Genomic DNA, 24,366 nt, shown 5'->3' with positions numbered 1-24,366 from the left:
ATGACTCTATGAGAATCAAACCACCTCTCCTTGACATTCAACGGCATTACCATCATTGAATCCCCCACTATCAACATCCTGGGGGTTACCATTGACCACAAACTCGCCATATAAATACTGTGGCTACCAGAGCAGGTCAGAGACTAGGAATCCAGCATCGAGTAACTCACCTCCTGACCCCCCCCCCCCCCCCCCCCCCCAAAGCCTGTCCATCTACAGGGCACAAGTCAGGAGTGTAGTAGAATATTCCCCACTTGCCTGGATGAGTGTAGTTCTAACAACACTGTTACGACACCCTGGGCAAGCGCACGGTCAATTCCAGCCCCACTCGCCCCGGGGACACAATGCAAGTGAAATATATTCCTATAAAGTTCCCAAGGTCTTTGGTCCCTGTCTGCCCAGTAATTACAGTTACCAGGTTTGTAAATGTAAACACGATTTACTGTTTATAATGAGAATAATGATGAATTGTGCAATAAATATAACTGGGTTTGGAGAAGGGTGTTCTTTTTACCCCACAACAGGCTGGAATTGGGTGTCACAGATCGCTGTGGGTGTCTCTCCCCTGCAGGCTTTGAAATCAAAGACCTGGAAGAGTCACACTGGGACCGCTTGGCAAGGGAGAGTGAGTGAGGCTCACCGTTTATATCTGCCCGGTGACCCTGTCCTCATACCACAACAGCTACCCTGACCACCACCTACACCTGTGTGACTCTCTCTCTTGTGGCTGGTGAAAACTGCCACCCTGTGAGTGCCTTGCTAGGGCTGCTTCACAAGAGAGAGAGAGAGAAGGAGGAATCCCTGATTATCCCTAACCAGCTGGTTCCTCCTGGGTGAGCATTTCGAGGCGCCCAGACCCCCCTCAAAGATTCTCGACTGCGGAATTATGTCCTGGCACTTGAGCGTGACTTGGCCAGGGCCAGCGATAAGAGAAACAGGCGAGACCACAACCAAGGTGAATTAAAATTAAGTAATTTATTGAAGACAAAGGAAATCTAGTTTATGAAATCCACAACCCAAATTGAAATCTACACACACCACTTGCAATTATGTCAATGAGAACTAGGACTAACGGCACAACGAAAAATCCTTACTTTAAACTGTTTTAGCAATGTTTTACAGGTGGTTATGTATATATATGAAATGAAAATGGCTTATTGTCATGAGTAGGCTTCAATGAAGTTACTGTGAAAAGCCCCTAGTCGCCACATTCCGACGCCTGTTCGGGGAGGCTGGTACGGGAATCGAACCGTGCTGCTGGCCTGCTTGGTCTGCTTTAAAAGCCAGCGATTTAGCCGAGTGAGCTAAACCAGCCCCTATATATAATCGTCCCTTACCACCCCTCCTCAACAAGCCTAGCCGAATTGGAGGTTTCTGTAAGCTGATAGGCTGGTTTAGCACAGGGCTAAATCACTGGCTTTGAAAGCAGACCAAAGCAGGCCAGCAGCACGGTTCAATTCCCGTACCGGCCTCCCCGGACAGGTGCTGGAATGTGGTGACTAGGGGCTTTTCACAGTAACTTCATTTGAAGCCTATTTGTGACAATAAGTGGTTTTCATTTCATATACTCACCACTTCCTAGCTGAATGGGTCTGTTTAAAACACACAAAATCTTCAGGTTCCCCTCTGGCTTCTTAGGTCCTAATTCGTTACCGTCTGCCTCTGGTTCGTGGAGACTAGCTTCCCCTGTTGAGTCCGTAGTTCTACCTTGTGGTGGCCGCTTTGCAGGTTTTTAAAAGTTTCTTCTTCTTGGTTTTCAAATCTCCTCCAGCCCAAATTTCTGTGCCAAACGTCTCAATCAGAAATTCTGAGCAACCAACCCAAGATCTCTCCCCCTTGCTTGTCTGTGTATCTTTTAGCGCACATGTGTCAATGGAGCCGGCTAGCTCCTCCCACTGATCGATTTCAAAGACAAAAGGGTCGCTAATCGCCCTCAGGAAGAAGTTCACCTGATCAGTTTCTTCACAATAGCTGCTGACGCAGTGGCGTGCAGAGGTCTGGTGATGCCCGGGGCAAATCTTGATTGTATGCCCCAAAGCCCCACGTAAATATTTCATTAAATATCACCAAAAAACCTATAGAAAACGTAGTTGCACACGTTCTAGAGCTATTCACTGACCTCTTTATCTTTAGAACATAGAACGATACAGCGCAGTACAGGCCCTTCGGCCCTCGATGTTGCACCGACATGGAAAAAAACTAAAGGCCATCTAACCTACACTATGCCCTCATCCAATAAACTTTTAAATGCCCTCAATGTTGGCGAGTTCACTACTGTTGCAGGTAGGGCATTCCACGGCCTCACCACTCTTTGCGTAAAAAACCCACCTCTGACCTCTGTCCTATATCTATTACCCCTCAATTTAAGGCTATATCCCCTCGTGCTAGCCACCTCCATCCGCGGGAGAAGGCTCTCGCTGTCCACCCTATCTAACCCGCTGATCATTTTGTATGCCTCTATTAAGTCACCTCTTAACCTTCTTCTCTCTAACGAAAACAACCTCAAGTCCATCAGCCTTTCCTCATAAGATTTTCCCTCCATACCAGGCAACATCCTGGTAAATCTCCTTTGCACCCGTTCCAAAGCTTCCACGTCCTTCCTATAATGAGGCGACCAGAACTGTGCGCAATACTCCAAACGCGGCCGTACTAGAGTTTTGTACAACTGCAACATGACCTCATGGCTCCGGAACTCAATCCCTCTACCAATAAAGGCCAACACACCATAGGCCTTCTTCACAACCCTATCAACCTGGGTGGCAACTTTCAGGGATCTATGTACATGGACACCGAGAGCCCTCTGCTCATCCACACTACCAAGAATTTTACCATTAGCCAAATATTTCGCATTCCTGTTATTCTTTCCAAAGTGAATCACCTCACACTTCTCCACATTAAACTCCATTTGCCACCTCTCAGCCCAGCTCTGCAGCTTATCTATGTCCCTCTGTAACCTGCAACATCCTTCCGCACTGTCTACAACTCCACCGACTTTAGTGTCGTCTGCAAATTTACTCACCCATCCTTCTGCGCCCTCCTCTAGGTCATTTATAAAAATGACAAACAGCAACGGCCCCAGAACAGATCCTTGTGGTACGCCACTCGTAACTGAACTCCATTCTGAACATTTCCCATCAATTACCACTCTCTGTCTTCTTTCAACTAGCCAATTTCTGATCCACATCTCTAAATCACCCTCAATCCCCAGCCTCTGTATTTTCTGCAATAGCCGACCGTGGGGAACCTTATCAAACGCTTTACTGAAATCCAATACACCACATCAACTGCTCTACCCTCGTCTATCTGTTCAGTCACCTTCTCAAAGAACTCGATAAGGTTTGTGAGGCATGACCTACCCTTCACAAAACCATGCTGACCATCCCTAATCATATTATTCCTATCTAGATGATTATAAATTGTATCTTTTATAATCCTCTCCAAGACTTTACCCACCACAGACGTTAGGCTCACCGGCCTATAGTTACCGGGGTTATCTCTACTCCCCTTCTTGAACAAAGGGACCACATTTGCTATCCTCCAGTCCTCTGGCACTATTCCTGTAGCCAATGATGACCTAAAAATCAAAGCCAAAGGCTCAGCAATCTCTTCCCTGGCTTCCCAGAGAATTCTAGGATAAATCCCATCAGGCCCCGGGGACTTATCTATTTTCACCTTGTCCAGAATTGCCAACACTTCTTCCCTACGCACCTCAATGCCATCTATTCTAATAGCCTGGGTCTCAGCATTCTCCTCCACAATATTATCTTTTTCCTCAGTGAATACTGACGAAAAGTATTCATTTAGTATCTCGCTTATCTCCTCAGCCTCCACACACAACTTCCCACCACTGTCCTTGACTGGCCCTACTCTTACCCTAGTCATTCTTTTATTCCTGACATACCTATAGAAAGCTTTTGGGTTTTCCTTGATCCTACCTGCCAAAGACTTCTCATGTCCCCTCCTTGCTCGTCTTAGCTCTCTCTTTAGATCCTTCCTCGCTTCCTTGTAACTATCAAGCGCCCCAACTGAAACTTCACGCCTCATCTTCACATAGGCCTCCTTCTTCCTCTTAACAAGAGATTCCACTTCTTTGGTAAACTACGGTTCCCTCGCTCGACCCCTTCCTCCCTGCCTGACTGGTACGTACTTATCAAGAACATGCAATAGCTGTTCCTTGAACAAGCTCCACATATCCAGTGTGCCCAACCCTTGCAGCCTACTTCTCCAACCTACACATCCTAAGTCATGTCTAATGGCATCATAATTGCCCTTCCCCCAGCTATAACTCTTGCCCTGCGGGGTATACTTATCCCTTTCCATCACTAACGTAAAGGTCACCGAATTGTGGTCACTGTTTCCAAAGTGCTCACCTACCTCCAGATCTAACACCTGGCCTGGTTCATTACCCAAAACCAAATCCAATGTGGCCTCGCCTCTTGTTGGCCGGTCAACATATTGTGTCAGGAAACCCTCCTGCACACATTGTACAAAGAACGACCCATCTAATGTACTCGAACTATATAATTTCCAGTCAATATTTGGAAAGTTAAAGTCTCCCATAACAACTACCCTGTTACTTTCGCTCTTTTCCAGAATCATCTTCGCCATCCTTTCCTCTACATCCCTAGAACTATTAGGTGGCCTATAGAAAACTCCCAACAGGGTGACCTCTCCTTTCCTGTTTCTAACCTCAGCCCATATTACCTCGGAAGAAGAGTCCCCATCTAGCATCCTTTCCGCCACTGTAATACTGTCCTTGACAAGCAGCGCCACACCTCCCCCTCTTTTGCCCCCTTCTCTGACCTTACTAAAACACCTAAACCCCGGAACCTGCAACAACCATTCCTGTCACTGCTCTATCCATGTCTCTGAAATGGCCACAACATCGAAGTCCCAGGTACCAACCCATGCTGCCAGTTCCCCTACCTTATTTCGTATACTCCTGGCATTGAAGTAGACACACTTCAAACCACCTACCTGAACACTGGCACCCTCCTGCGAAGTCAAATCTGTGCTCCTGACCTCTATACTCTCAATCTCCCGTACCCCAAAACTACAATCCAGGTTCCCATGCCCCTGCTGAATTAGTTTAAACCCCCCCAAAGAGCACTAACAAATCTCCCCCCCAGGATATTGGTGCCCCTCAGGTTCAGATGTAGACCATCCTGTCTATAGAGGTCCCACCTTCCCCAGAAAGAGCCCCAGTTATCCAGAAATCTGAATCCCTCCCGCCTGCATCATCCCTGTAGCCACGTGTTTAATTGCTCTCTCTCCCTATTCCTCATCTCACTATCACGTGGCACGGGCAACAACCCAGAGATAATAACTCTGTTTGTTCTCGCTCTGAGCTTCCATCCTAGCTCCCTAAAGGCCTGCCTGACATCCTTGTCCCCTTTCCTACCTATGTCGTTAGTGCCAATGTGGACTGCGACTTGGGGCTGCTCCCCCTCCCCCTTAAGGACCCGGAAAACACGATCCGAGACATCACGTACCCTTGCACCTGGGAGGCAACATACCAAACGTGAGTCTCTCTCGCTCCCACAAAATCTCCTATCTGTGCCCCTGACTATTGAGTCCCCAATTACTAATGTTCTACTCCTTTCCCCCCTTCCCTTCTGAGCAACAGGGACAGACTCCGTGCCAGAGGTCCGTACCCCATGGCTTAGGGTCCCTGCACAGACTGCTTCTTCCCAGTCCCTCTTACAGTTACCCATCTATCTCCAGTCTTTGGTGTAAATACTTCCCTGAAGCTCCTATCTATGACCCCCTCTGCCTCCCGAATGATCCGAAGTTCATCCAGTTCAAGCTCCAGGTCCCTAACACGGTTTTTGAGGAGCTGGAGTTGGGTGCACTTCCCACAGATGAAATCAGCAGGGACACTGACGGCGTCCCTCACCTCAAACATTCTGCAGGAGAAGCATTGTACTGCCTTCCCTGACATCACCTCTAGATTTAAAAAAAACAAGAAGAAAAAGAAACGAAGAGCTTACCTGATATTCCCTCAAACCCTGCTCCCGGTGAAAGGTAAGCAAATTTAAAGGCACTCACTCACCTTCACGACAGGCCCCAAGCTGCCTCTAGGTCATCTCTAAGGTATAGGACGGCTGCCTGAGGTTAAATTGCGCTGTAAGAGTTAGTCAATTTCCCCTTAGCGCTGGGATTCTAGGGATATTGTTCTCTTCTTCAGTCATTTTGCTTTGCAGCAATGGGTGAGATGTTATGTCTCGAAAGTTGTGCCTCCCTCCTCTGCAACCCCCATGGAGAAGGATAAGAGCAGCAACGTCATGGAAATACTGTTATGACCCTTGTGGAAACAAACTACAAACAACCCAACTAAGACCAATATACAAAACTTCACTTTTATATTAGCAATCACACCAAAATCAACGTAAATTAAACATGAATTAACAGGAAAATTGCAATAATATGACCGATAAATTACACATAGCAGATACAAAGACATATCTCACACATTTCTCAGTCAGCCCATTCAGCACGTATCACATTCATTTCAGCCACAATATCCTTCAAAACGTTGAACTTCTTCAAATCAAATTCCATCTTCATTTCTCTAAAGCTTTAGCACCAAGTCTCATCAAACAACGGCATTACTTCACCCAATTTCCACAAATATAATTTTCACAGTCGACACATTTCCAGATCCCTTCTTCTTCACAAAACCCTGGTCATGTGGGGCCTGTTTGTGCACTATGCCAGTGCATAAAGGGTCCCCAAATCCAGATATAAAGCTTTGTTCAAGATCCGAGCTCCAGCAGCTTGCAGTCAAGTAGAACATAGAACATAGACCAGTACAGCACAGAACAGGCCCTTCAGCCCTCGATGTTGTGGCGAGCAATGATCACCCTACTCAAACCCACGTATCCACCCTATACCCGTAACCCAACAGCCCCCCCCCCCCTTAACCTTACTTTTTTAGGACACTACGGGCAATTTAGCATGGCCAATCCACCTAACCCGCACATCTTTGGACTGTGGGAGGAAACCGGAGCACCCGGAGGAAACCCACGCACACACGGGGAGGACGTGCAGACTCCGCACAGACAGTGACCCAGCCGGGAACCGAACCTGGGACCCTGGAGCTGTGAAGCATTTATGCTAACCGCCATGTTACCGTGCTGCCCCTGTCTCTGAGAATCTCCCATTTATAGGACCCTGGGCTTTAAGTATAAAGGGTAAGAGGGCAAAAGTTAAGAGGCCATGATGAATCTTCATAAAATACTGGTTCTGTCCCAAATGGGTGCCCCTGGCCCAAATGTCAAATTCTGGGCATGACAGTTTAGTAAATTGACAACTATAGAGAGGGTGCAGAGAAGAGTTTAAAAATGGATCAAAAGATAAAGATAAAGATAAAGAATAAATAAAACTCACCCATGGTGGCATTGATTGCCGTTGATTCGGGAGATTTCGCGCCCTTTTTGTTCACCAGGCGCGCAGGCGCGCTCCGGTCGACCGTGGTGCGCAGGCGCGCTCCGGCCGACCGCGGTGCGCAGGTGCGCTCCGGCCGACTGCGGTGCGCAGGCGTGCTCCGGCCGCCCGAGGTGCGCAGGCGCGCTCCGGCCGACCGCGGTGCGCAGGCGCGCTCCGGCAGCCCGCGGTGCGCAGGCGCGCTCCGGCAGCCCGCGGTGCGCAGGCGCGCTCTGGCCGACCGCGGTGCGTGCTCCCTTCTCTTCACGCTGCTGCCCCCATCCAATCGATGCCCGGGGCCAGCGCACCGTCGGCCCCCCCCCCTCTGCACGCCACTGCGCTGCTGCCCCCATCCAATCGATGCCCGGGGCCAGCGCACCGTCGGCCCCCCCCTCTGCACGCTACTGTGCTGACGTCTCCGGAGCGTGCCTGATTGCTCCCAAATGGCTCCGGGGGGATACTGGGACAGTGTGAATCGGTTGGCCATTAGTGGATTAGGTTTCTGTCTGGGTTTGGGCAGAAACTCATTTCCACAGCCATTGTCTTCCTCAGCTCACTCTGAGCCATCCACATTCCTGGCAGAATGTCTCTGTTGGCCCTGCCCTGGCCCATTGTCCCCTTTGTTCTTCTCTGGGATGGTTTTGTGATGTGTATATCCCAGTCTGGCTGCTTCCAGCTATTTTGTTGCTGGCTTTTGCAGGAAAGCTTTCTTATTTTAAAATGTCTGTAAGTCTTGTCATTTCTCTAGCAATGTTGCCCGAACTGGCACGGATGGAGAGTTGCCATAACGTGCAGGTTACAATAAGCTGGTACTTACTACCCCCTTGGTATGGAGGGCATTAGCTATGGTTCGTTCTCACGGGAATGAAGGAGGTTGAGGGGCGACCTGATAGAGGTCTGCAAAATTATGAGGGGCATAGACAGAGTGGATAGTCAGAGGATTTTCCCCAGGGTAGAGGCGTCAATTACTAGGGGGCATAGGTTTAAGGTGCGAGGGGCAAGGTTTAGAGGAGATGTACGAGGCAAGTTTTTACACAGAGGGTAGTGGGTGCCTGGAACTCGCTGCTGGAGGAGGTGGTGGAAGCAGGGACGATAGTGACATTTAAGGGGCATCTTGACAAATACATGAATAGGATGGGAATAGAGGGATACGGGCCCAGGAAGTGTAGAAGATTTTAGTTTAGACGGGCAGCATGGTCGGCACGGGCTTGGAGGGCCGAAGGGCCTGTTCCTGTGCTGTACTTTTCTTTGTTCTTTGTTCTTTGTTCACTCTCTACCAACACTCACACACAAGGCAGACACACACCAAGGGGTGGAAAGTAGTAAAAATAATAAGGATGAAGTCAAAAGATAGGTCCTGTAGAATGCTTCCTCACAGCCTGCTGGGTGATCAAAGCCTCTGGTTTACAGCTATTAATGGTCTCTTTGGCAGAACCATTCAGTCAGGGTCCTTGTAGTTCAGAAAAAGAACGCAGTGCTTACTGGCAGCAAACGTTTTGGTGAGACACTTTAATTCTGATCAAACTGGGCCTTTAGCTCCAGGTTCACATTCAAGCCTATACCTTTCTGGAGAGACCCTTTATTCCACATCAAACCTTCCTTCCAGCTCGTGGTTTGACTTCAGGCCTTTGCAGTCCCAAGAGAACGGCACCCGGAGAGTCAGCCCTCACTGTGATCTTCTGAAGCCGATTAGTTAGGTATTTTTTGGAGAGATTTAGTTAGAACCCTCCATCCAGTCTGCCCTGAATCGAAAGTGAAACCAAACTTGAAGCCTCGGCCCTGGGAAAAGTGGGATCAGATCCTATCACTACCTGTTACCGGGCAGATTACAGCCTTTTGGGCCAATTCATTGGCCTCCAGCCAAGTCAATCAAACCGAGTCATCACTGATGCTGCAATCACCAGCCTAAAACAGCACAGCCTTCTGGAATCTTCCGTCTCAATTAAAGGCGCAGACCATTGCTTAATTCTGCTTGAATTAAAGACACAGGTCGATAAATCATCCATGGATCAAAAATAATAACAATAATAATAATAATCTTTATTGTCACAAGTAGGCTTACATTAACACTGCAATGAAGTTACTGTGAAAAGCCCCTAGTCGCCACACTCCGGCGGCTGTTCGGGTACACAGAGGGAGGATTCAGAATGGCCAAATTACCGTATAGCACGTCTTTCAGGACTTGTGGGAGGAAACCGGAGCACCCGGAGGAAACCCACACAGATACGGGGAGAATTTGGAGACTCCGCACAGACAGTGACCCAAGCCGGGAATCGAACCTGGGGCCCTGGCGCAGTGATGCAACTGTGCTAACTACTGTGCTACTGTGCCATCAGAAATAAAAGAAAGGGGGAATAAGGAAGCAAACAGCGAATAAAAAAGGACCCTTCTAACACTCAAGAAGCTTGACACCATCCATGACAGACAGCCCGTTTGATTGGCAGCTCATCCACAAACCTTCACTCCCTCCACCACCAACGTGAATGGCAGCCGTGTGAAACCATCGACAAAATACACTGCTGGAACTCACTAACACTCCCCAGACAACACTCTCCAAACGCATGACTGCTTCCATTGAGGAAGAGAAGGCTGACAAGCACATGGGAACCCCCACCACCTGGAGATCCCCCCCCCCCAAACCACTCACCACTCTGACCTGGAAATATATCGGCCGTTCCTTCACTGCCTCTGGGGCAACAGCCTGGAACTCACTCCCTAACAGCACAGTGGGTGTACCTACACCTCAAGTACTGCAGCGGTTCAAGAAGACAGCTCACCATCACCTTCAGAAGGGCAATTAGGGATGGGCAATAAATGCTCGGCCTAGTCAGCGGCGCTCACATCCCATGAATGAATTTTTAAAATGGGCTTGTGAATAAGACTCTTTGAGATCTCTGCATTGTCCTAGTTGTGGCCTCTTGGGCGTCTCCAATTGAAATTGCGCCCCCCCCCCCCCCCCCCCTCCGGGTTCCCTGGTCTCTCAGCTCCACAATCCCCTCCCTAAATGTCTCACCTCTCTCCTCCTTCATGGTACCATTTTAAATCCCCTTGTCACCTAATCTCTCCGTGACTGGTTTGGTGTGAAGTTGTGTTTGATTATACTCTGCTACCTTTTACTCTGCGGAAGTCAGTTTTAACCTCGGTGCTGGGGAAGCTTTTTACAAACAATAATTCAGAACAATTAAAAGTCACAAGGGCAAAGTGCAGGTTAATTGAAGAAAGGCAGCATGAATGTTTCTGAAATTCAACTAAGTTGCTTGAGTTTTTGTGATCGGGGTAACAGAGAGGGTTGATGTGGGTAATGCTGTTGATGTGGTGTATAGGGATTTCTGAAAGGTATTCGACCGAGTGCCGAAAACAGACTTCTGAGAAAGGTTCGAACTCCTGGGCAGTGGCAACATGGATATGATACTGGCTGTGACAGGAAAGAGAACAATGCTGAACGGGTGTGTTTTTAGATTGGAGGGAGGTTTACATTGTGGTTTCCCAGGGATTGGTATAATGGGGAGTGACAACATAAAACAGAGGCTACAAATCGAAAAGCAGGTGCAGGAGCAGAGGGACCTGGGGGCACATGTGCATTAACCTTGCAGCTGGGAAGACAGGTTGAGAGACGAGTTAAGAAAGCTTAATGCAGCAGTTCCCAAACTTTGCCAGCTGCCGAACCATTCTGACCTCCGGAGGGTACTGACGGACCCCAAAGAAACATTCTGATTATGTTGAAGATTTAAACCACAAAAAAATTTATTTTTGGTACAGACGTACAGAAACAGTGAAAAGGCCTTTATATTTATTTTGTGGATGCATTTATTATAATTAAAATGTTCTCTTATTCAACAAACACTTGAGTCTCACCTTGTCTTTATCATTTTTAATGGGAATGATATTTCTTCCCCCACAAATTCATTCCATATTAGGACTCACTCCCAGAGCCACCGTGGAGACGAGGGGTCAAAATGGTCTCCATTTGTTGCGACCATTTTATAAAAGTGTTTATCAACGCGGCAGGTTGGCCGAGCGGCGTAAGGCGATGCGTTCAGGTTGCAGGCTCCTCTGCAGGCTCCTCTGGAGGCGTGGGTTCAAATCCCACTCCTGACATTGACTAAAGGGCTGGTTTAGCTCAGTGGGCTAGACAGCTGGCTTGTAATGCAGAACAAGGCCAGCAGCCTGGGTTCAATTCCTGTTCCTGCTTACCTGAACAGGTGCTGGAATGTGTCGACTAGGGGATTTTCACAGTAACTTCATACTTGTGACAGTAAAAGATTATTATTATTATTCAGTAAGAGTTGGTTGCTCCTTGTTCCCCCTTCCCTGTCACCTCTTCGGGCCTGCCATATGCATATTGTGGGAATGACTGAATTGAAGTGTTTTTACATTGCAGACGGCAAACACCTTGTCCTGGGCCCTGTACTGCCTGGCCAAAGACCCAGAGCTTCAAGACTCTGTCTTCAGGGAGATATGCAGCATCAGCCCAGCTGAGCAAATACCAACAGCCCAGGATCTCAGCAAAATGCCCCTGCTGAAGGCAACCATCAAAGAAACACTGAGGTGAAAGAGGAGACTGTGAAGCTGCAATACAGGGAGGGGCGCTGGGTTACCAAGTTAAAAGAAGGAAATATTAGGAGAATTCAGCTTGATCAAAACTGGTCTCAAAGGAGGAGGAGGGATGTGGAGAGGTGAACCTCCAGCTGGTGGGGTTCCCAGGTATCTGCTGCTCTTGTCCTTCTAGATGGTAGTGGTCGTGGGTTTGGAAGGTTCTGCCTGAGGAGCCTTGGTGAGTTCCTGCAGTGCTTCTTGTAGATGGTACACACGGCTGCCACTGTGCGTCGGTGGTGGGGGGTTTGAATGTGGAAGGGGAGCAATCAAGCGGGGCTGCTTTGTCCTGGATGGTGCTGAGCTTCTTGAGTTGATGAGCTGAACTCATCCAGGCAAGTGGAGAGCATTCCATCACATTCCTGACCCATGCTTTGTCGGTAGTGGACAGGCTTTGGGAGTCAGGAGGTGAGTTAGTGTCCGTAGAATTCCCAGCCTCTGACCTGCTCTTGCAGCCACAGTATTTATCTGGCTGGATCCCGGACGAGCCCTTTGATGTTGTTTCTAGGGGCTGGTTTAGCACACTGGGCTAAATCGCTGGCTTTTAAAGCAGACCGAGGCAGGCCAGCAGCCTGTACCAGCCTCCTCGAACAGGCGCCGGAATGTGGCGACTAGGGGCTTTTTACAGTAACTTCATTTGAAGCCTACTTGTGACAATAAGCGATTTTCATTGCATTTCCAGTTCAGCTTCCGGTCAATGGTAACCCGCAGGATGTTGATAGTGGGGGGATTCGGTGATGGTAATGACACTGAATGTCAAGGGCGATGGTTAGATTCTCTTTTAAATCATGTGTCGTGCTGAAGTAGGCCATTCAGCCCATCTAGTCTGCTCCACCGTTCAATGAGATTATGACTCAACATCCCACTTTCCCACCTTATCCCCATAACCCTTGATTCCCATCTCTTACTGGAGACAAGTGGTCACTGCTGGGCACTTGTGTGGCATGAATGTAACTTGCCCCTTGTCAGCCCCAAGCCTGGATATTGTCCAGGTCTTGCTGCATTTGGACACGGACTGCTTCAGTATCTGAGGAGTCGTGAATGGTGCTGAACATTGTGTATTCATCCGCAAACATCCCCACTTCTGACCTTATGATGGAAGGAAGGTCATTGATGAAGTAGTTGAAGGTGTTTGGGCCGAGGACACTACCCTGAGGAACTCCTGCAGTGATGTCCTGGAGCTGAGATGATTGACCCCCAACCACCCGTTGATTTATTATTTCCCAGTACTGGTGACTAAGTCCCTCTTTCTTCATCCCCAATCTCTCCATCCCTGTGCCAATTTACACAGCGTTCAGGTACAACATTTGGGCTGGGTTAGCACAGGGCTAAATCGCTGGCTTTGAAAGCAGACCAAGGCAGGCCAGCAGCACGGTTCAATTCCCGTACCAGCCTCCCCGAACAGGTGCCGGAATGTGGCAACTAGGAGCTTTTCACAGTAACTTCATTTGAAGCCTACTTGTGACAATAAACGATTTTCATTTCATTTCATTTCAAAATCCTGATTCTTACCCTGGGGGCCCTGACCTTACTCCGGTGATTACATTTTAAACTTATGTTATGGGAGAGGTGTTTTCAGAACCCCAAAATGTATCATGGAGTCCAACCAACCCCCCACTTTAATGTATTGTTGCTTTTGAAGCACACGGCTTGTTCCTCAGGTGTGGTATTACAATTATATAGGGGCTGGTTTAGCTCACCAGGCTAAATCGCTGGCTTTTAAAGCAGACCAAGCAGGCCAGCAGCACAGTTCGATTCCCGTACCAGCCTCCCCGGACAGGCGCCGGAATGTGGCGACTAGGGGCTTTTCACAGTAACTTCATTGAAGCCTACTCGTGACAATAAGCGATTTTCATTTTTCATTTATGGACGCGTGGTTTTTAACACAAAACAATGTTTATTCCATGAACTCAACTTAACCTTTTAAAATAAACCTTGGGTCTCTTAACACCCCTTACTTCAAAGATAACCCCAAAAATAATACAACCCTACCCAATCCTGCAAACTGTTCTTTTAAACATCCAAAAGACTTCAACCCTTCAACAATAGAAGCACAACAGGTTACATTCAATATATTTATCGTCTTTGGATTTACAGAAATCACCAGGCCAGCTCTTTTCCTTCCTGCAGCTCTCAGCAAACCAGCCAGGCACTTTTCAGCTGCTCTCTCTCAAACTGAAACCTAAACACTGCAAAATGGCTGAGCTAAAGCCCAGCTCCACCCACACTCTGACATCACTGCATTTCTTAAAGGTACATTGCTTAAACATCCATTTCTTAAAGGCACTCTCACGTGACACTTACATCTTCGGCTGTGAAGAGTTTTGAGAGGTCCGGAGTTTCTGAAAGATGCTATAGAAACACTTGTATTATTCATTACATTTAGCTCCCAGCTCTGGATAACTCCCTCAGCAGCACCTTCTTCCTGTTCTTTGCTACGTTAGTGATTCTCATTTGCATCACGTGAACAAAGAATCTTCCTTCTCAGATTCCCTTCCAGCTCTTCCAAGGTATCTTTTCAGAGTCTTGGTGAGTGTAGAAGATTACATCTAACCCCTCCCAGTATATTGACATCTGTAAAACCATCACATCAGGCGTCATCTTTCTTCCTTTGGACAGGCTCCAGCTCCACAGAGCCATCATCCTTCCTTTCCACATCCCCCTCAGACAGCAAGTACGTCGACAGGACCAACGTCTGTCGGATCCCGTTCACTGCCTCCCCCAGGTTTAACCTAACTTGCTGATGGCAGACCCTGGCCAGAGCCTGTGCAAGTAGCTTCTCAAATGTGACCACGTTAGAGAAAGCGATGCAGAAATTCCTCCTCCTTTCCAATGTCGTTACTGATCATCTCTGACTTACATTCAGGCTCAGTGTCTGCAGCGATAGGAGGGGGGGAAGAAAGTGGAGGGCAGGTGAATGTGGTGTATAGGACGGTGGGCGGGTATAGGATGGGTGGGGGTGTATAGGACAAGTGGGGGTGTATAGGATGGGTGGGGGGTGTATAGGATGGGTGGGGGGGTATAGGATGGGTGGGGGGTATAGGATGGGTGGGGGTGTATAGGACAAGTGGGGGTGTATAGGATGGGTGGGGGGTGTATAGGATGGGTGGGGGGGTATAGGATGGGTGGGGGTGTATAGGATGGGTGGGGGTGTATAGGATGGGTGGGGGGTGTATAGGATGGGTGGGGGGTGTATAGGATGGGTGGGGGGTATAGGATGGGTGGGGGTGTATAGGATGGGTGGGGGGTGTATAGGAAGGGTGGGGGTGTATAGGATGGGTGGGGGCTGTATAGGATGGGTGGGGGTGTATAGGACGGTGGGGGTGTATAGGATGGGTGGGGGTGTATAGGACGGTGGGGGTGTATAGGATGGGTGGGGGGTGTATAGGATGGGTGGGGGGTGTATAGGATGGGTGGGGGGGTATAGGATGGGTGGGGGTGTATAGGACGGGAGGGGGTGTATAGGATGGGTGGGGGTGTATAGGATGGGTGGGGGGTGTATAGGATGGGTGGGGGTGTATAGGATGGGTGGGGGTGTATAGGATAGGTGGGGGTGTATAGGATGGGTGGGGGGTGTATAGGAAGGGTGGGGGTGTACAGGATGGGAGGGGGGTGTATAGGATGGGTGGGGGTGTGTAGGATGGGTGGGGGTGTATAGGAAGGGTGGGGGTGTATAGGATGGGAGGGGGGTGTATAGGACGGTGGGGGTGTATAGGACGGGAGGGGGTGTATAGGATGGGTGGGGGTGTATAGGATGGGTGGGGGGTGTATAGGATGGGTGGGGGTGTATAGGATGGGTGGGGGTGTATAGGATGGGTGGGGGTGTATAGGATGGGTGGGGGGTGTATAGGATGGGTGGGGGTGTATAGGATGGGTGGGGGTGTATAGGAAGGGTGGGGGTGTATAGGATGGGAGGGGGGTGTATAGGATGGGTGGGGGTGTATAGGATGGGTGGGGGCTGTATAGGATGGGTGGGGGGTGTATAGGAAGGGTGGGGGTGTATAGGATGGGTGGGGGGTGTATAGGAAGGGTGGGGGGTGTATAGGAAGGGTGGGGGTGTATAGGACGAGTGGGGGTGGGTGTATAGGATGGGTGGGGGTGTATAGGATGGGTGGGGTGTATAGGATGGGTGGGGGTGTATAGGATGGGTGGGGGTTTATAGGATGGGTGGGGGGTGTATAGGATGGGTGGGGGTGTATAGGATGGGTGGGGGGTGTATAGGATGGGTGGTGGTGTATAGGATGGGTGGGGGGTGTATAGGATGGGTGGGGGTGTATAGGATGGGTGGGGGTGTATAGGAAGGGTGGGGGTGTATAGGACGGTGGGGGTGTATAGGACGGGAGGGGGTGTATAGGATGGGTGGGGGTGTATAGGACGGTGGGGGTGTATAGGACGGGAGGGGGTGTATAGGATGGGTGGGGGTGTATAGGATGGGTGGGGGTGTATAGGATGGGTGGGGGTGTATAGGATGGGTGGGGGTGTATAGGATGGGTGGGGGTGTATAGGATGGGTGGGGGGTGTATAGGAAGGGTGGGGGTGTACAGGATGGGAGGGGGGTGTATAGGATGGGTGGGGGTGTATAGGATGGGTGGGGGTGTATAGGAAGGGTGGGGGTGTACAGGATGGGAGGGGGGTGTATAGGATGGGTGGGGGTGTATAGGATGGGTGGGGGGTGTATAGGATGGGTGGGGGGTGTATAGGCAGGGTGGGGGTGTATAGGATGGGTGGGGGGTGTATAGGACGGTGGGGGTGTATAGGACGGGAGGGGGTGTATAGGATGGGTGGGGGTGTATAGGACGGGTGGGGGTGTATAGGATGGGTGGGGGTGTATAGGATGGGTGGGGGGTGTATAGGATGGGTGGGGGGTGTATAGGATGGGTGGGGGTGTATAGGATGGGTGGGGGGGTGTATAGGATGGGTGGGGGGTGTATAGGACGGTGGGGGTGTATAGGACGGGAGGGGGTGTATAGGATGGGTGGGGGTGTATAGGATGGGTGGGGGGTGTATAGGACGGTGGGGGTGTATAGGACGGGAGGGGGTGTATAGGATGGGTGGGGGTGTATAGGATGGGTGGGGGGTGTATAGGATGGGTGGGGGGTGTATAGGATGGGTGGGGGTGTATAGGATGGGTGGGGGGTGTATAGGATGGGTGTGGGTGTATAGGATGGGTGGGGGTGTATAGGATGGGTGTGGGTGTATAGGATGGGTGGGGGTGTATAGGATGGGTGTGGGTGTATAGGATGGGTGGGGGTGTATTAGATGGGTGGCGGTGTATAGCACGATTCGGGGTGTATCGGATGGGTGGGGGTGTATTAGATGGGTGGGGGTGTATAGGACGAGTGGGGGTGGGTGGATAGGGTGGCGTGTGAGTGGACAGGGAGGTGAAATGCGTGGGAAGGATGGTCAGATTTGCTCCTGTGTTTTAACCCTCAGGATGTACCCTGTGGTTCCCAGTGGGTTCCGCACTCTGGAAACGGACGTGGTGCTGGGCGGCTACAATATTCCGCAGAGGGTAAGCAAATCTTCCCAAGAACCACCTGAACTAACACATGGTTCACCATATATACACAGCCAGTAACCTAGCGAGAGATACAGCGCTCACACTGGGTGTGACACAGCATGGCGCTCACAGTGAGTGTGACACAGCACTCACACTGAGTGTGGCACAGACCAGCGCTCACACTGAGTGTGACACAGCCCAGCGCTCACACTGAGTGTGACACATCGCTCACGCTGTGTGACACAGTGCTCACACTGAGTGTGACACAGCACTCACACTGTGTGGCACAGCGCTCACACTGAGTGTGACACATCGCTCACGCTGTGTGACACAGTGCTCACACTGAGTATGGCACAGCCCAGTGCTTACACCGAGTGTGACACAGCACTCACACTGAGTGTGGCACAGACCAGCGCTCACACTGAGTGTGACACAGCATGGCGCTCACAGTGAGTGTGACACAGAACTCACACTGAGTGTGGCGCAGCGCTCACACTGAATGTGACACACCGCTCACACTGTGTGAGACAGTACTCACACTGGGTGTGACACAGCACTCACACTGAGTGTGGTACATAACTCACACTGAGTGTGACACAGCGCTCACACTGAGTGTGGCACAGAATTCACTCTGAGTGTGGCACAGTGCTCACACTGAGTGTGACACAGCACTCACACTGTGTGGCACAGCGCTCACACTGAGTGTGGCACAGCGTTCACACTGAATGTGACACACCGCTCACACTGTGACACAGCACTCACACTGGGTGTGACACAGCATTCACACTGAGCGTGACACAGCACTCAGACTGCGTGTGACACAGCGCTCACTGAGAGTGACACAGCACTCACACTGAGTGACACAGAAATCACACTGAGTGTGACACAGCGCTCACACTGAGTGTGACAGCACAGCGCTCACACTGAAAGTGACACAGCGCTCACACTGAAAGTGACACAGCGCTCACACTGAGAGTGACACAGCGCTCACACTGAGTGACACAGAACTCACACTGAGTGTGACACAGCGCTCACACTGAGTGTGACACAGCGCTCACACTGAGTTACACAGAACTCACACTGAGTGACACAGCGCTCACACTGAAAGTGACACAGCGCTCACACTGAGTTACACAGAACTCACACTGAGTGACAGTGTTCACACTGAGTGTGACAGCACAGCACTCACACTGAGTGACACAGCGCTCACACTGAGTGTGACACAGCTCTCACACTGAGTGACAGTGTTCACACTGAGTGTGACAGCACAGCACTCACGCTGAGTGTGACACAGCGCTCACACTGAGTGACACAGAACTCACACTGAGTGTGACACAGAACTCACACTGAGTGACAGTGTTCACACTGAGTGTGACACAGCGCTCACACTGAGTGTGACACAGCTCTCACACTGAGTGTGACACTGCGCTCACACTGAGTGTGACACAGCTCTCACACTGAGTGTGACACTGCGCTCACACTGAGTGTGACACAGAACTCACACTGAGTGACACAGTGTTCACACTGAGTGTGACACAGCGCTCACACTGAGTGACACAGCGCTCACACTGAGTTACACAGAACTCACACTGAGTGACACAGCGCTCACACTGAGTGACACAGCGCTCACACTGAGTTACACAGAACTCACACTGAGTGTGACACAGCACTCACACTCAGTGACAGAGAACTCACACTGAATGTGACACAGCCCAGTGCTCACACTGAGTGACACAGCCCAGCGTTCACACTGAGTCACACCGCGCACACATTGAGTGACACAGCTCAGCTCTCACACTGATTGTGACACAGCGCTCACACTGAGAGTGACACAGGGCTCACACTATGATTGCCACAGACTGCTACCCTCATTGTGTCAGTGAATATAGACACCAGGCAGACAGGAATGAGGGGACACATTCACTGCTGTACGTTGTGGAACATTGAAAACATCGTAAGAAGTCTTACAACATCTGGTTAATGTCCAACAGGTTTGTTTCGAATCACTTGCTTTCGGAGCACAGCTCCTTCCTCAGGTCCAAACATAGTTTGATTGTGAATCACTTGTAGTGACCGATAGTATTTCTGATACTGTACGCTGGAGCTCAATTCTCTTTCCTGTAGACACAGCTGATCCTGTGCCACTATGCGATGTCCCACAATGAGCAGGACTTCCCCAGTCCTCACCTGTTCCAGCCCGCCCGCTGGATCCGAGGAGCAGAAAGACTCAAGCATCATCCGTTCAGCTCAATGCCGTTTGGATACGGTGTCCGGGGCTGCCCGGGGAGACGGATCGCCGAGCTGGAGGTGCAACTGACGTTAGCCAGAGTAAGTATTGACTTTAGCCAGAGTAAGCACTGGCTTTAGCCAGAGCGAGTACAGCTGTTAGCCAGAGCAAGCACTGGCTTTAGCCAGAGCAGGAACATGGTTAGTCAGAGTAAGTACTGGTTTTATCCAGAGTGAACACTGCTGTTAGCCAGAGAAAACATTGGCTTTATACAGAGCGAGCACTGTTGTTAGCCAGAGCAAGCACAGGCTTTAGCCAGAGCGAGTATAGCTGTTAGCCAGAGTAAGTACTGCTTTTATCCAGAGCGAGCACTGCTGTTCGCCAGAGCAAGGACTGGCTTCATCCAGAGTTGGAACTGGATTTAGCCAGATATAACACTGGCTTTAGCCAGAGCAAGAACTGGTTTTAGCCAGAGCGAAAATTAATGTTTGCCAGTGAGCACTGGCGTTAGACAGAATGAACAATGCTGTCAGCCAGAGGTAACACTGTGGTCAGGCAGAGCGAGCACTGGCTTTTGCCAGTGAGCACGGCTTTTGCCAGAGTGAGCACTGGCTTTTGCCAGAGTGAGCACTGGCTTTTGCCAGAGTGAGCACTGGTTTTAGCCAGAGTGAGCAATACTGTTAGCCAGAGTGGGCGCCAGTGTTAATCAGAGCAGCTCAATGGTGTCAGGTCCTCACGATACATTTGTTTTCACCAGTTTAAATCTCTTTCTGATTACAGTTGCTGAAACATTTCCAACTGAAGCTGGATTCTGGAACAGAGGAGATTCCCGCAAGGACCAGGATTGTTCTGATTCCGGAGAATCCCATAAACCTGCAGTTCCTGGACCGTCACTGACGTTCCAGGGGAAGGAATAAGCGATCAGGCTCAGGTCCAGCACACTCACTCAGATCACGCCCGACATACCTGTCTTCTCATTGCTTCACTCAGTAGTTTGGCTGTCCCTCGCCCAGTTACACTCTAAGCTTCAGCAACATTCCACATAACACCTTTCACAAATGGACACTCCCCCCTTCTTCCTGACTTATCAGGTTCTAACCTTATCCTGCGGGATTTGAACCCAGAAGTGTCAATAACCTCCTCCAGAGATCCCCAACATCACAAATGCCAGTCTTCGGATCGCCCCATATCGAGAATTGGCTGAAGGCACTGGATACTGCAAAGGCTCTGGGCCATGACAATATCCCGGCAATAGTACTGAAGACCTGTGCTCCAGAAATTGCCGCGCCCTAACCAAGCTGTTCCAGTACAGCTTCAACACTGGCATCTACCCGGCAATGTGGAAAATTGCCCAGGTGTGTCATTTACTCAAGAAACAAGACCAATTCTGGCCAATTGCCGCCCTGGTTTAGCACAGTGTGCTGAATAGCTGGCTTGTGATGCAGAACAAGGCAGCAACGCGGGTTCAATTCCCGTACCAGCCTCCCCGAACAGGCGCCAGAATGTGGCGACTAGGGGCTTTTCACAGTAACTTCATTTGAAGCCTACTTGTGACAATAAGCGATTTTCATTTTCATATCAGTCTACTCTCCATCATCAGCAAAGTGATGGAAGGAGTCATCAACAGAGCTATCAAGCAGCACTTACTCAGCAATAACCTGCTCACAGACACTCAGTTTGGGTTCCGCCAGGGTCACTCAGCTCCTGACCTCATTACAGCCTTAGTTCAAACATGGACAAAAGAGCTGAATGCCAGAGGTGAGGTGAGAGTGACTGCCCTTTGACATCAAGGCAGCATTTGACTTAATATGGGATCAAGGAGCCTCAGCCCCATCATAAGGCCAGAAGTCAGGATGTTTACTGATGCAGCTCCAACACTCAAGAAGCTCAACACCATCCAGGACAAAGCAGCCCACTTGATTGCTCCCCCTTCCACAAACATTCAAACCCTCCATTACCGACGAAAATGGCAGCCGTATGTACAAGATGCGAAAGGTTCCTTAGACAACACCTTCCAAACCCACGACCACTACCATCTAGGACAAGAGCAGCAGATACCTGGGAACCCCACCACCTGGAGGTTCCCCTCCAAGTCACTCACCATCCTGACTTGGAAATATATCGGCTGTTCCATCCTCATTGGACCAAAAACATATTAATCAAGAACAGAAACACTTGCCCCTCCCTGCCTTTGAGAATACTAATGTCCCAGGCAATATCCAGGTAAAGTCCTCCACTGGCATTACACTCTGACTTTTGCCTGTCTGTAATTCCCCATTCCATCTTCCCGATTATTGGTGGCCTGTAGACTACAGCGAGCAACACAATCACACCACAATTACTCCTTGGCTCCAACCAAGGAGGTTCTAGCCTTGGCCCCTGTGGGACAGTCTCTCCCTCGCCAGCTCTGTAATATTCTCCTCAATCGATGTTGCCGCCCCTCCCTCCCTCTTTCCTTCCCCCGTAAACACCTTGGGCAGGACTCTCCGGCTTGCCAGGGGCGTGTTCCTGGGCGCCGTGCCCTCGCCGGCAGCAGGAATCTCTGTTCCCGCCACCAGCCAATGGGATTTCCCATTGTGGCCACCCCACACAGCCGGGAAACCTGGGGGTGTGGGTGCGCTGCCGACGCAACAGAAAACAATAATAATAATCGCTTATTGTCACAATGAAGTTACTGCGAAAAGCCCCTCGTCGCCACATTCCGGCGCCTGTTTGGGGAGGCCGGTACGGGAATTGAACCCGCGCTGCTGGCCCTGTTCTGCATTACAAGCCAGTTGTTTAGCCCACTGTGCTAAACCAGCCCCGCCAGAACATTCCACCAGCAGAGAATCCAGCCCCTTTGATTTAAGAATATTTAGCCACCCAGCAATGCCAAGTAGGTTTAGTTTCAGAGTTTAGTTCAATTTTCCTGGATCTGGGGTTAAGACGTGGACATTCCCGATCTGCAATCCTTGCTACCCCATGATACGGTTCAGTAAGGAATTCGAGGATGATGTATAAGGCTGATAACAGGTCCAATCTGGGATGCTATGTAACTTGAAGGAAAATTGTAAAGTCATTTTACCACCTGCACGCTGACTGGGCTTCCAGCTCACAGCCCCTTCAGCCCATTGAAAACTCTGCTATCTGTCCTCTAATCTCAAATCAAGTCACATTTACCAATCACCTTTGCACTCACAAGGGCAGCACGGTGGCACAGTGGTTAGCATTGCTGCTAACCAATGTCCATCCTGCTTCTCTCTGCCATCCCAGCCAATGCCCATCCTGCTGCCCTCTGCCATCCCAGCCAATGCCATCCCAACCCGGCCCTTGGAAAGAGCACCCTACTTAAGCCCACACCTCCATCCTATCCCCATAACCCAACCTGTCCTATTGGATACTAAGCAGTAATTTATCATGGCCAATCCACCTAACCTGCACATCTTTGGACTGTGGGAGGAAACCGGAGCACTCGGAGGAATCCCACGCACACACGGGGAGGATGTGCAGACTGCGCACAGACAGTGACCCAAGCCGGAATCAAACCTGGGACCCTAGAGCTGTGAAGCGATTGTGCTATCCACAATGCTACCGTGCTGCCTTATCTGAAGAAATAAATTTTGAAAGTGTGAAACTTTGCTTGTGAGAGTATTGCCTGACCATCATTGACCCAGTTCACATTAACTGGTTAACACAAGGTGTCGAGTCTCACATACTCAGGTTGCCATTTGATCCATGTCAGTCCACAGTGAAGGTCACAGCTTGTACAAGGCACCACACTTCAAAGTCACAATGTAAACGGCATGTTGGCCTTTATTGCATGGGGATTAGAACACGAGTCAAGGTTGCTACAATTGAATGGGGCGTTGTTGAGGCCACACCCTGAGCAGATTTGGTCCCCATATTTAAGGAAGGAGATACTTGCATTGGAGGAGATTCACAGGATTGGTCCCTGAGATGAGGGGGTTGTCCTATGATGAGAGGCTGAGTAAATTGGCCGTAGTTCTCTGAGGTTTAGAATGAGAGGATATCTCATTCAAACATTCAAGATTCTGAAGGGGTTTTACAATCATAATTTTTTATTATTGTCACAAGTAGGTTTGCATTAACGCTGCAATGAAGTTACTGTGAAAATCCGCTAGTCGCCACATTCCGGCACCTGTTCAGGTCACAGAGGGGGAATTCAGAATGTCCAATTCACCTAACTGCACGTCTTTCGGGACTTGTGGGAGGAAACCGGAGCGTCCAGAGGAAACCCACGCAGACACAGGGGAGAACGTGCAGACTCCGCACAGTGACCCACGCCGGGAATCGAACCCGGGACCCTGGCGCTGTGAAGCAACAGTGCTAGCCACTATGCAACCTGTTTGACACGTTGACACAGTCTCAGGATGAGGGTAGGGCGGGGCGGGGGAGAGATTTAGGACTGAGATAGGTAAAATATTTCTTAATTCACAAAGTTGTGAATCTCTGTGTCATTTTCTACCACAAAGTTCTCTGGATGCTTCGTCACTTGCTCTGTTCAAGACTGATAAAAATTTGGACTCTCGGAGAATGAAGTGTCCATAGAATTTACAGTGCAGAAGGAGGCCATTCGGCCCATCAAGTCTGCACCGGCTCTTGGAAAGAGCATCCCAATTAA

At 50.0% G+C, this 24,366-nt stretch overlaps 1 protein-coding gene and 1 long non-coding RNA gene across 3 annotated transcripts in view; one reads left to right on the top strand and one right to left on the bottom strand.

Annotated features, from left to right (window-relative positions):
- LOC119962207 (sterol 26-hydroxylase, mitochondrial-like) overlaps positions 1 to 20,735 on the top strand; it is a 64,715-nt gene extending 43,980 nt beyond the window's left edge. For both annotated transcript variants that reach the window (XM_038790175.1, XM_038790173.1), the window contains 4 exons: positions 11,807 to 11,973; positions 17,452 to 17,530; positions 19,643 to 19,846; positions 20,526 to 20,735. In XM_038790175.1, the coding sequence (XP_038646103.1) occupies positions 11,807 to 11,973; positions 17,452 to 17,530; positions 19,643 to 19,846; positions 20,526 to 20,642 (567 nt within the window). In that variant the 3' untranslated portion in view covers positions 20,643 to 20,735. The remainder of the gene's footprint in view (positions 1 to 11,806; positions 11,974 to 17,451; positions 17,531 to 19,642; positions 19,847 to 20,525) is intronic.
- LOC119962208 lies at positions 1,850 to 8,298 on the bottom strand. Its single transcript, XR_005459829.1, has 3 exons — positions 7,840 to 8,298; positions 4,390 to 4,394; positions 1,850 to 1,974 (listed from the first exon to the last, which is right to left on the bottom strand). It is a non-coding gene; the product is annotated as an uncharacterized LOC119962208 (long non-coding RNA).
- Positions 20,736 to 24,366: the final 3,631 nt, after the last annotated feature.

This window comes from Scyliorhinus canicula, chromosome 2 (genome assembly GCF_902713615.1).
Source record: "Scyliorhinus canicula chromosome 2, sScyCan1.1, whole genome shotgun sequence".
Classification (NCBI taxonomy): Eukaryota; Metazoa; Chordata; class Chondrichthyes; order Carcharhiniformes; family Scyliorhinidae; genus Scyliorhinus; species Scyliorhinus canicula.
Note: the sequence above shows the minus strand (reverse complement) of the source record. Positions and strands in the feature narration are given on the sequence as shown.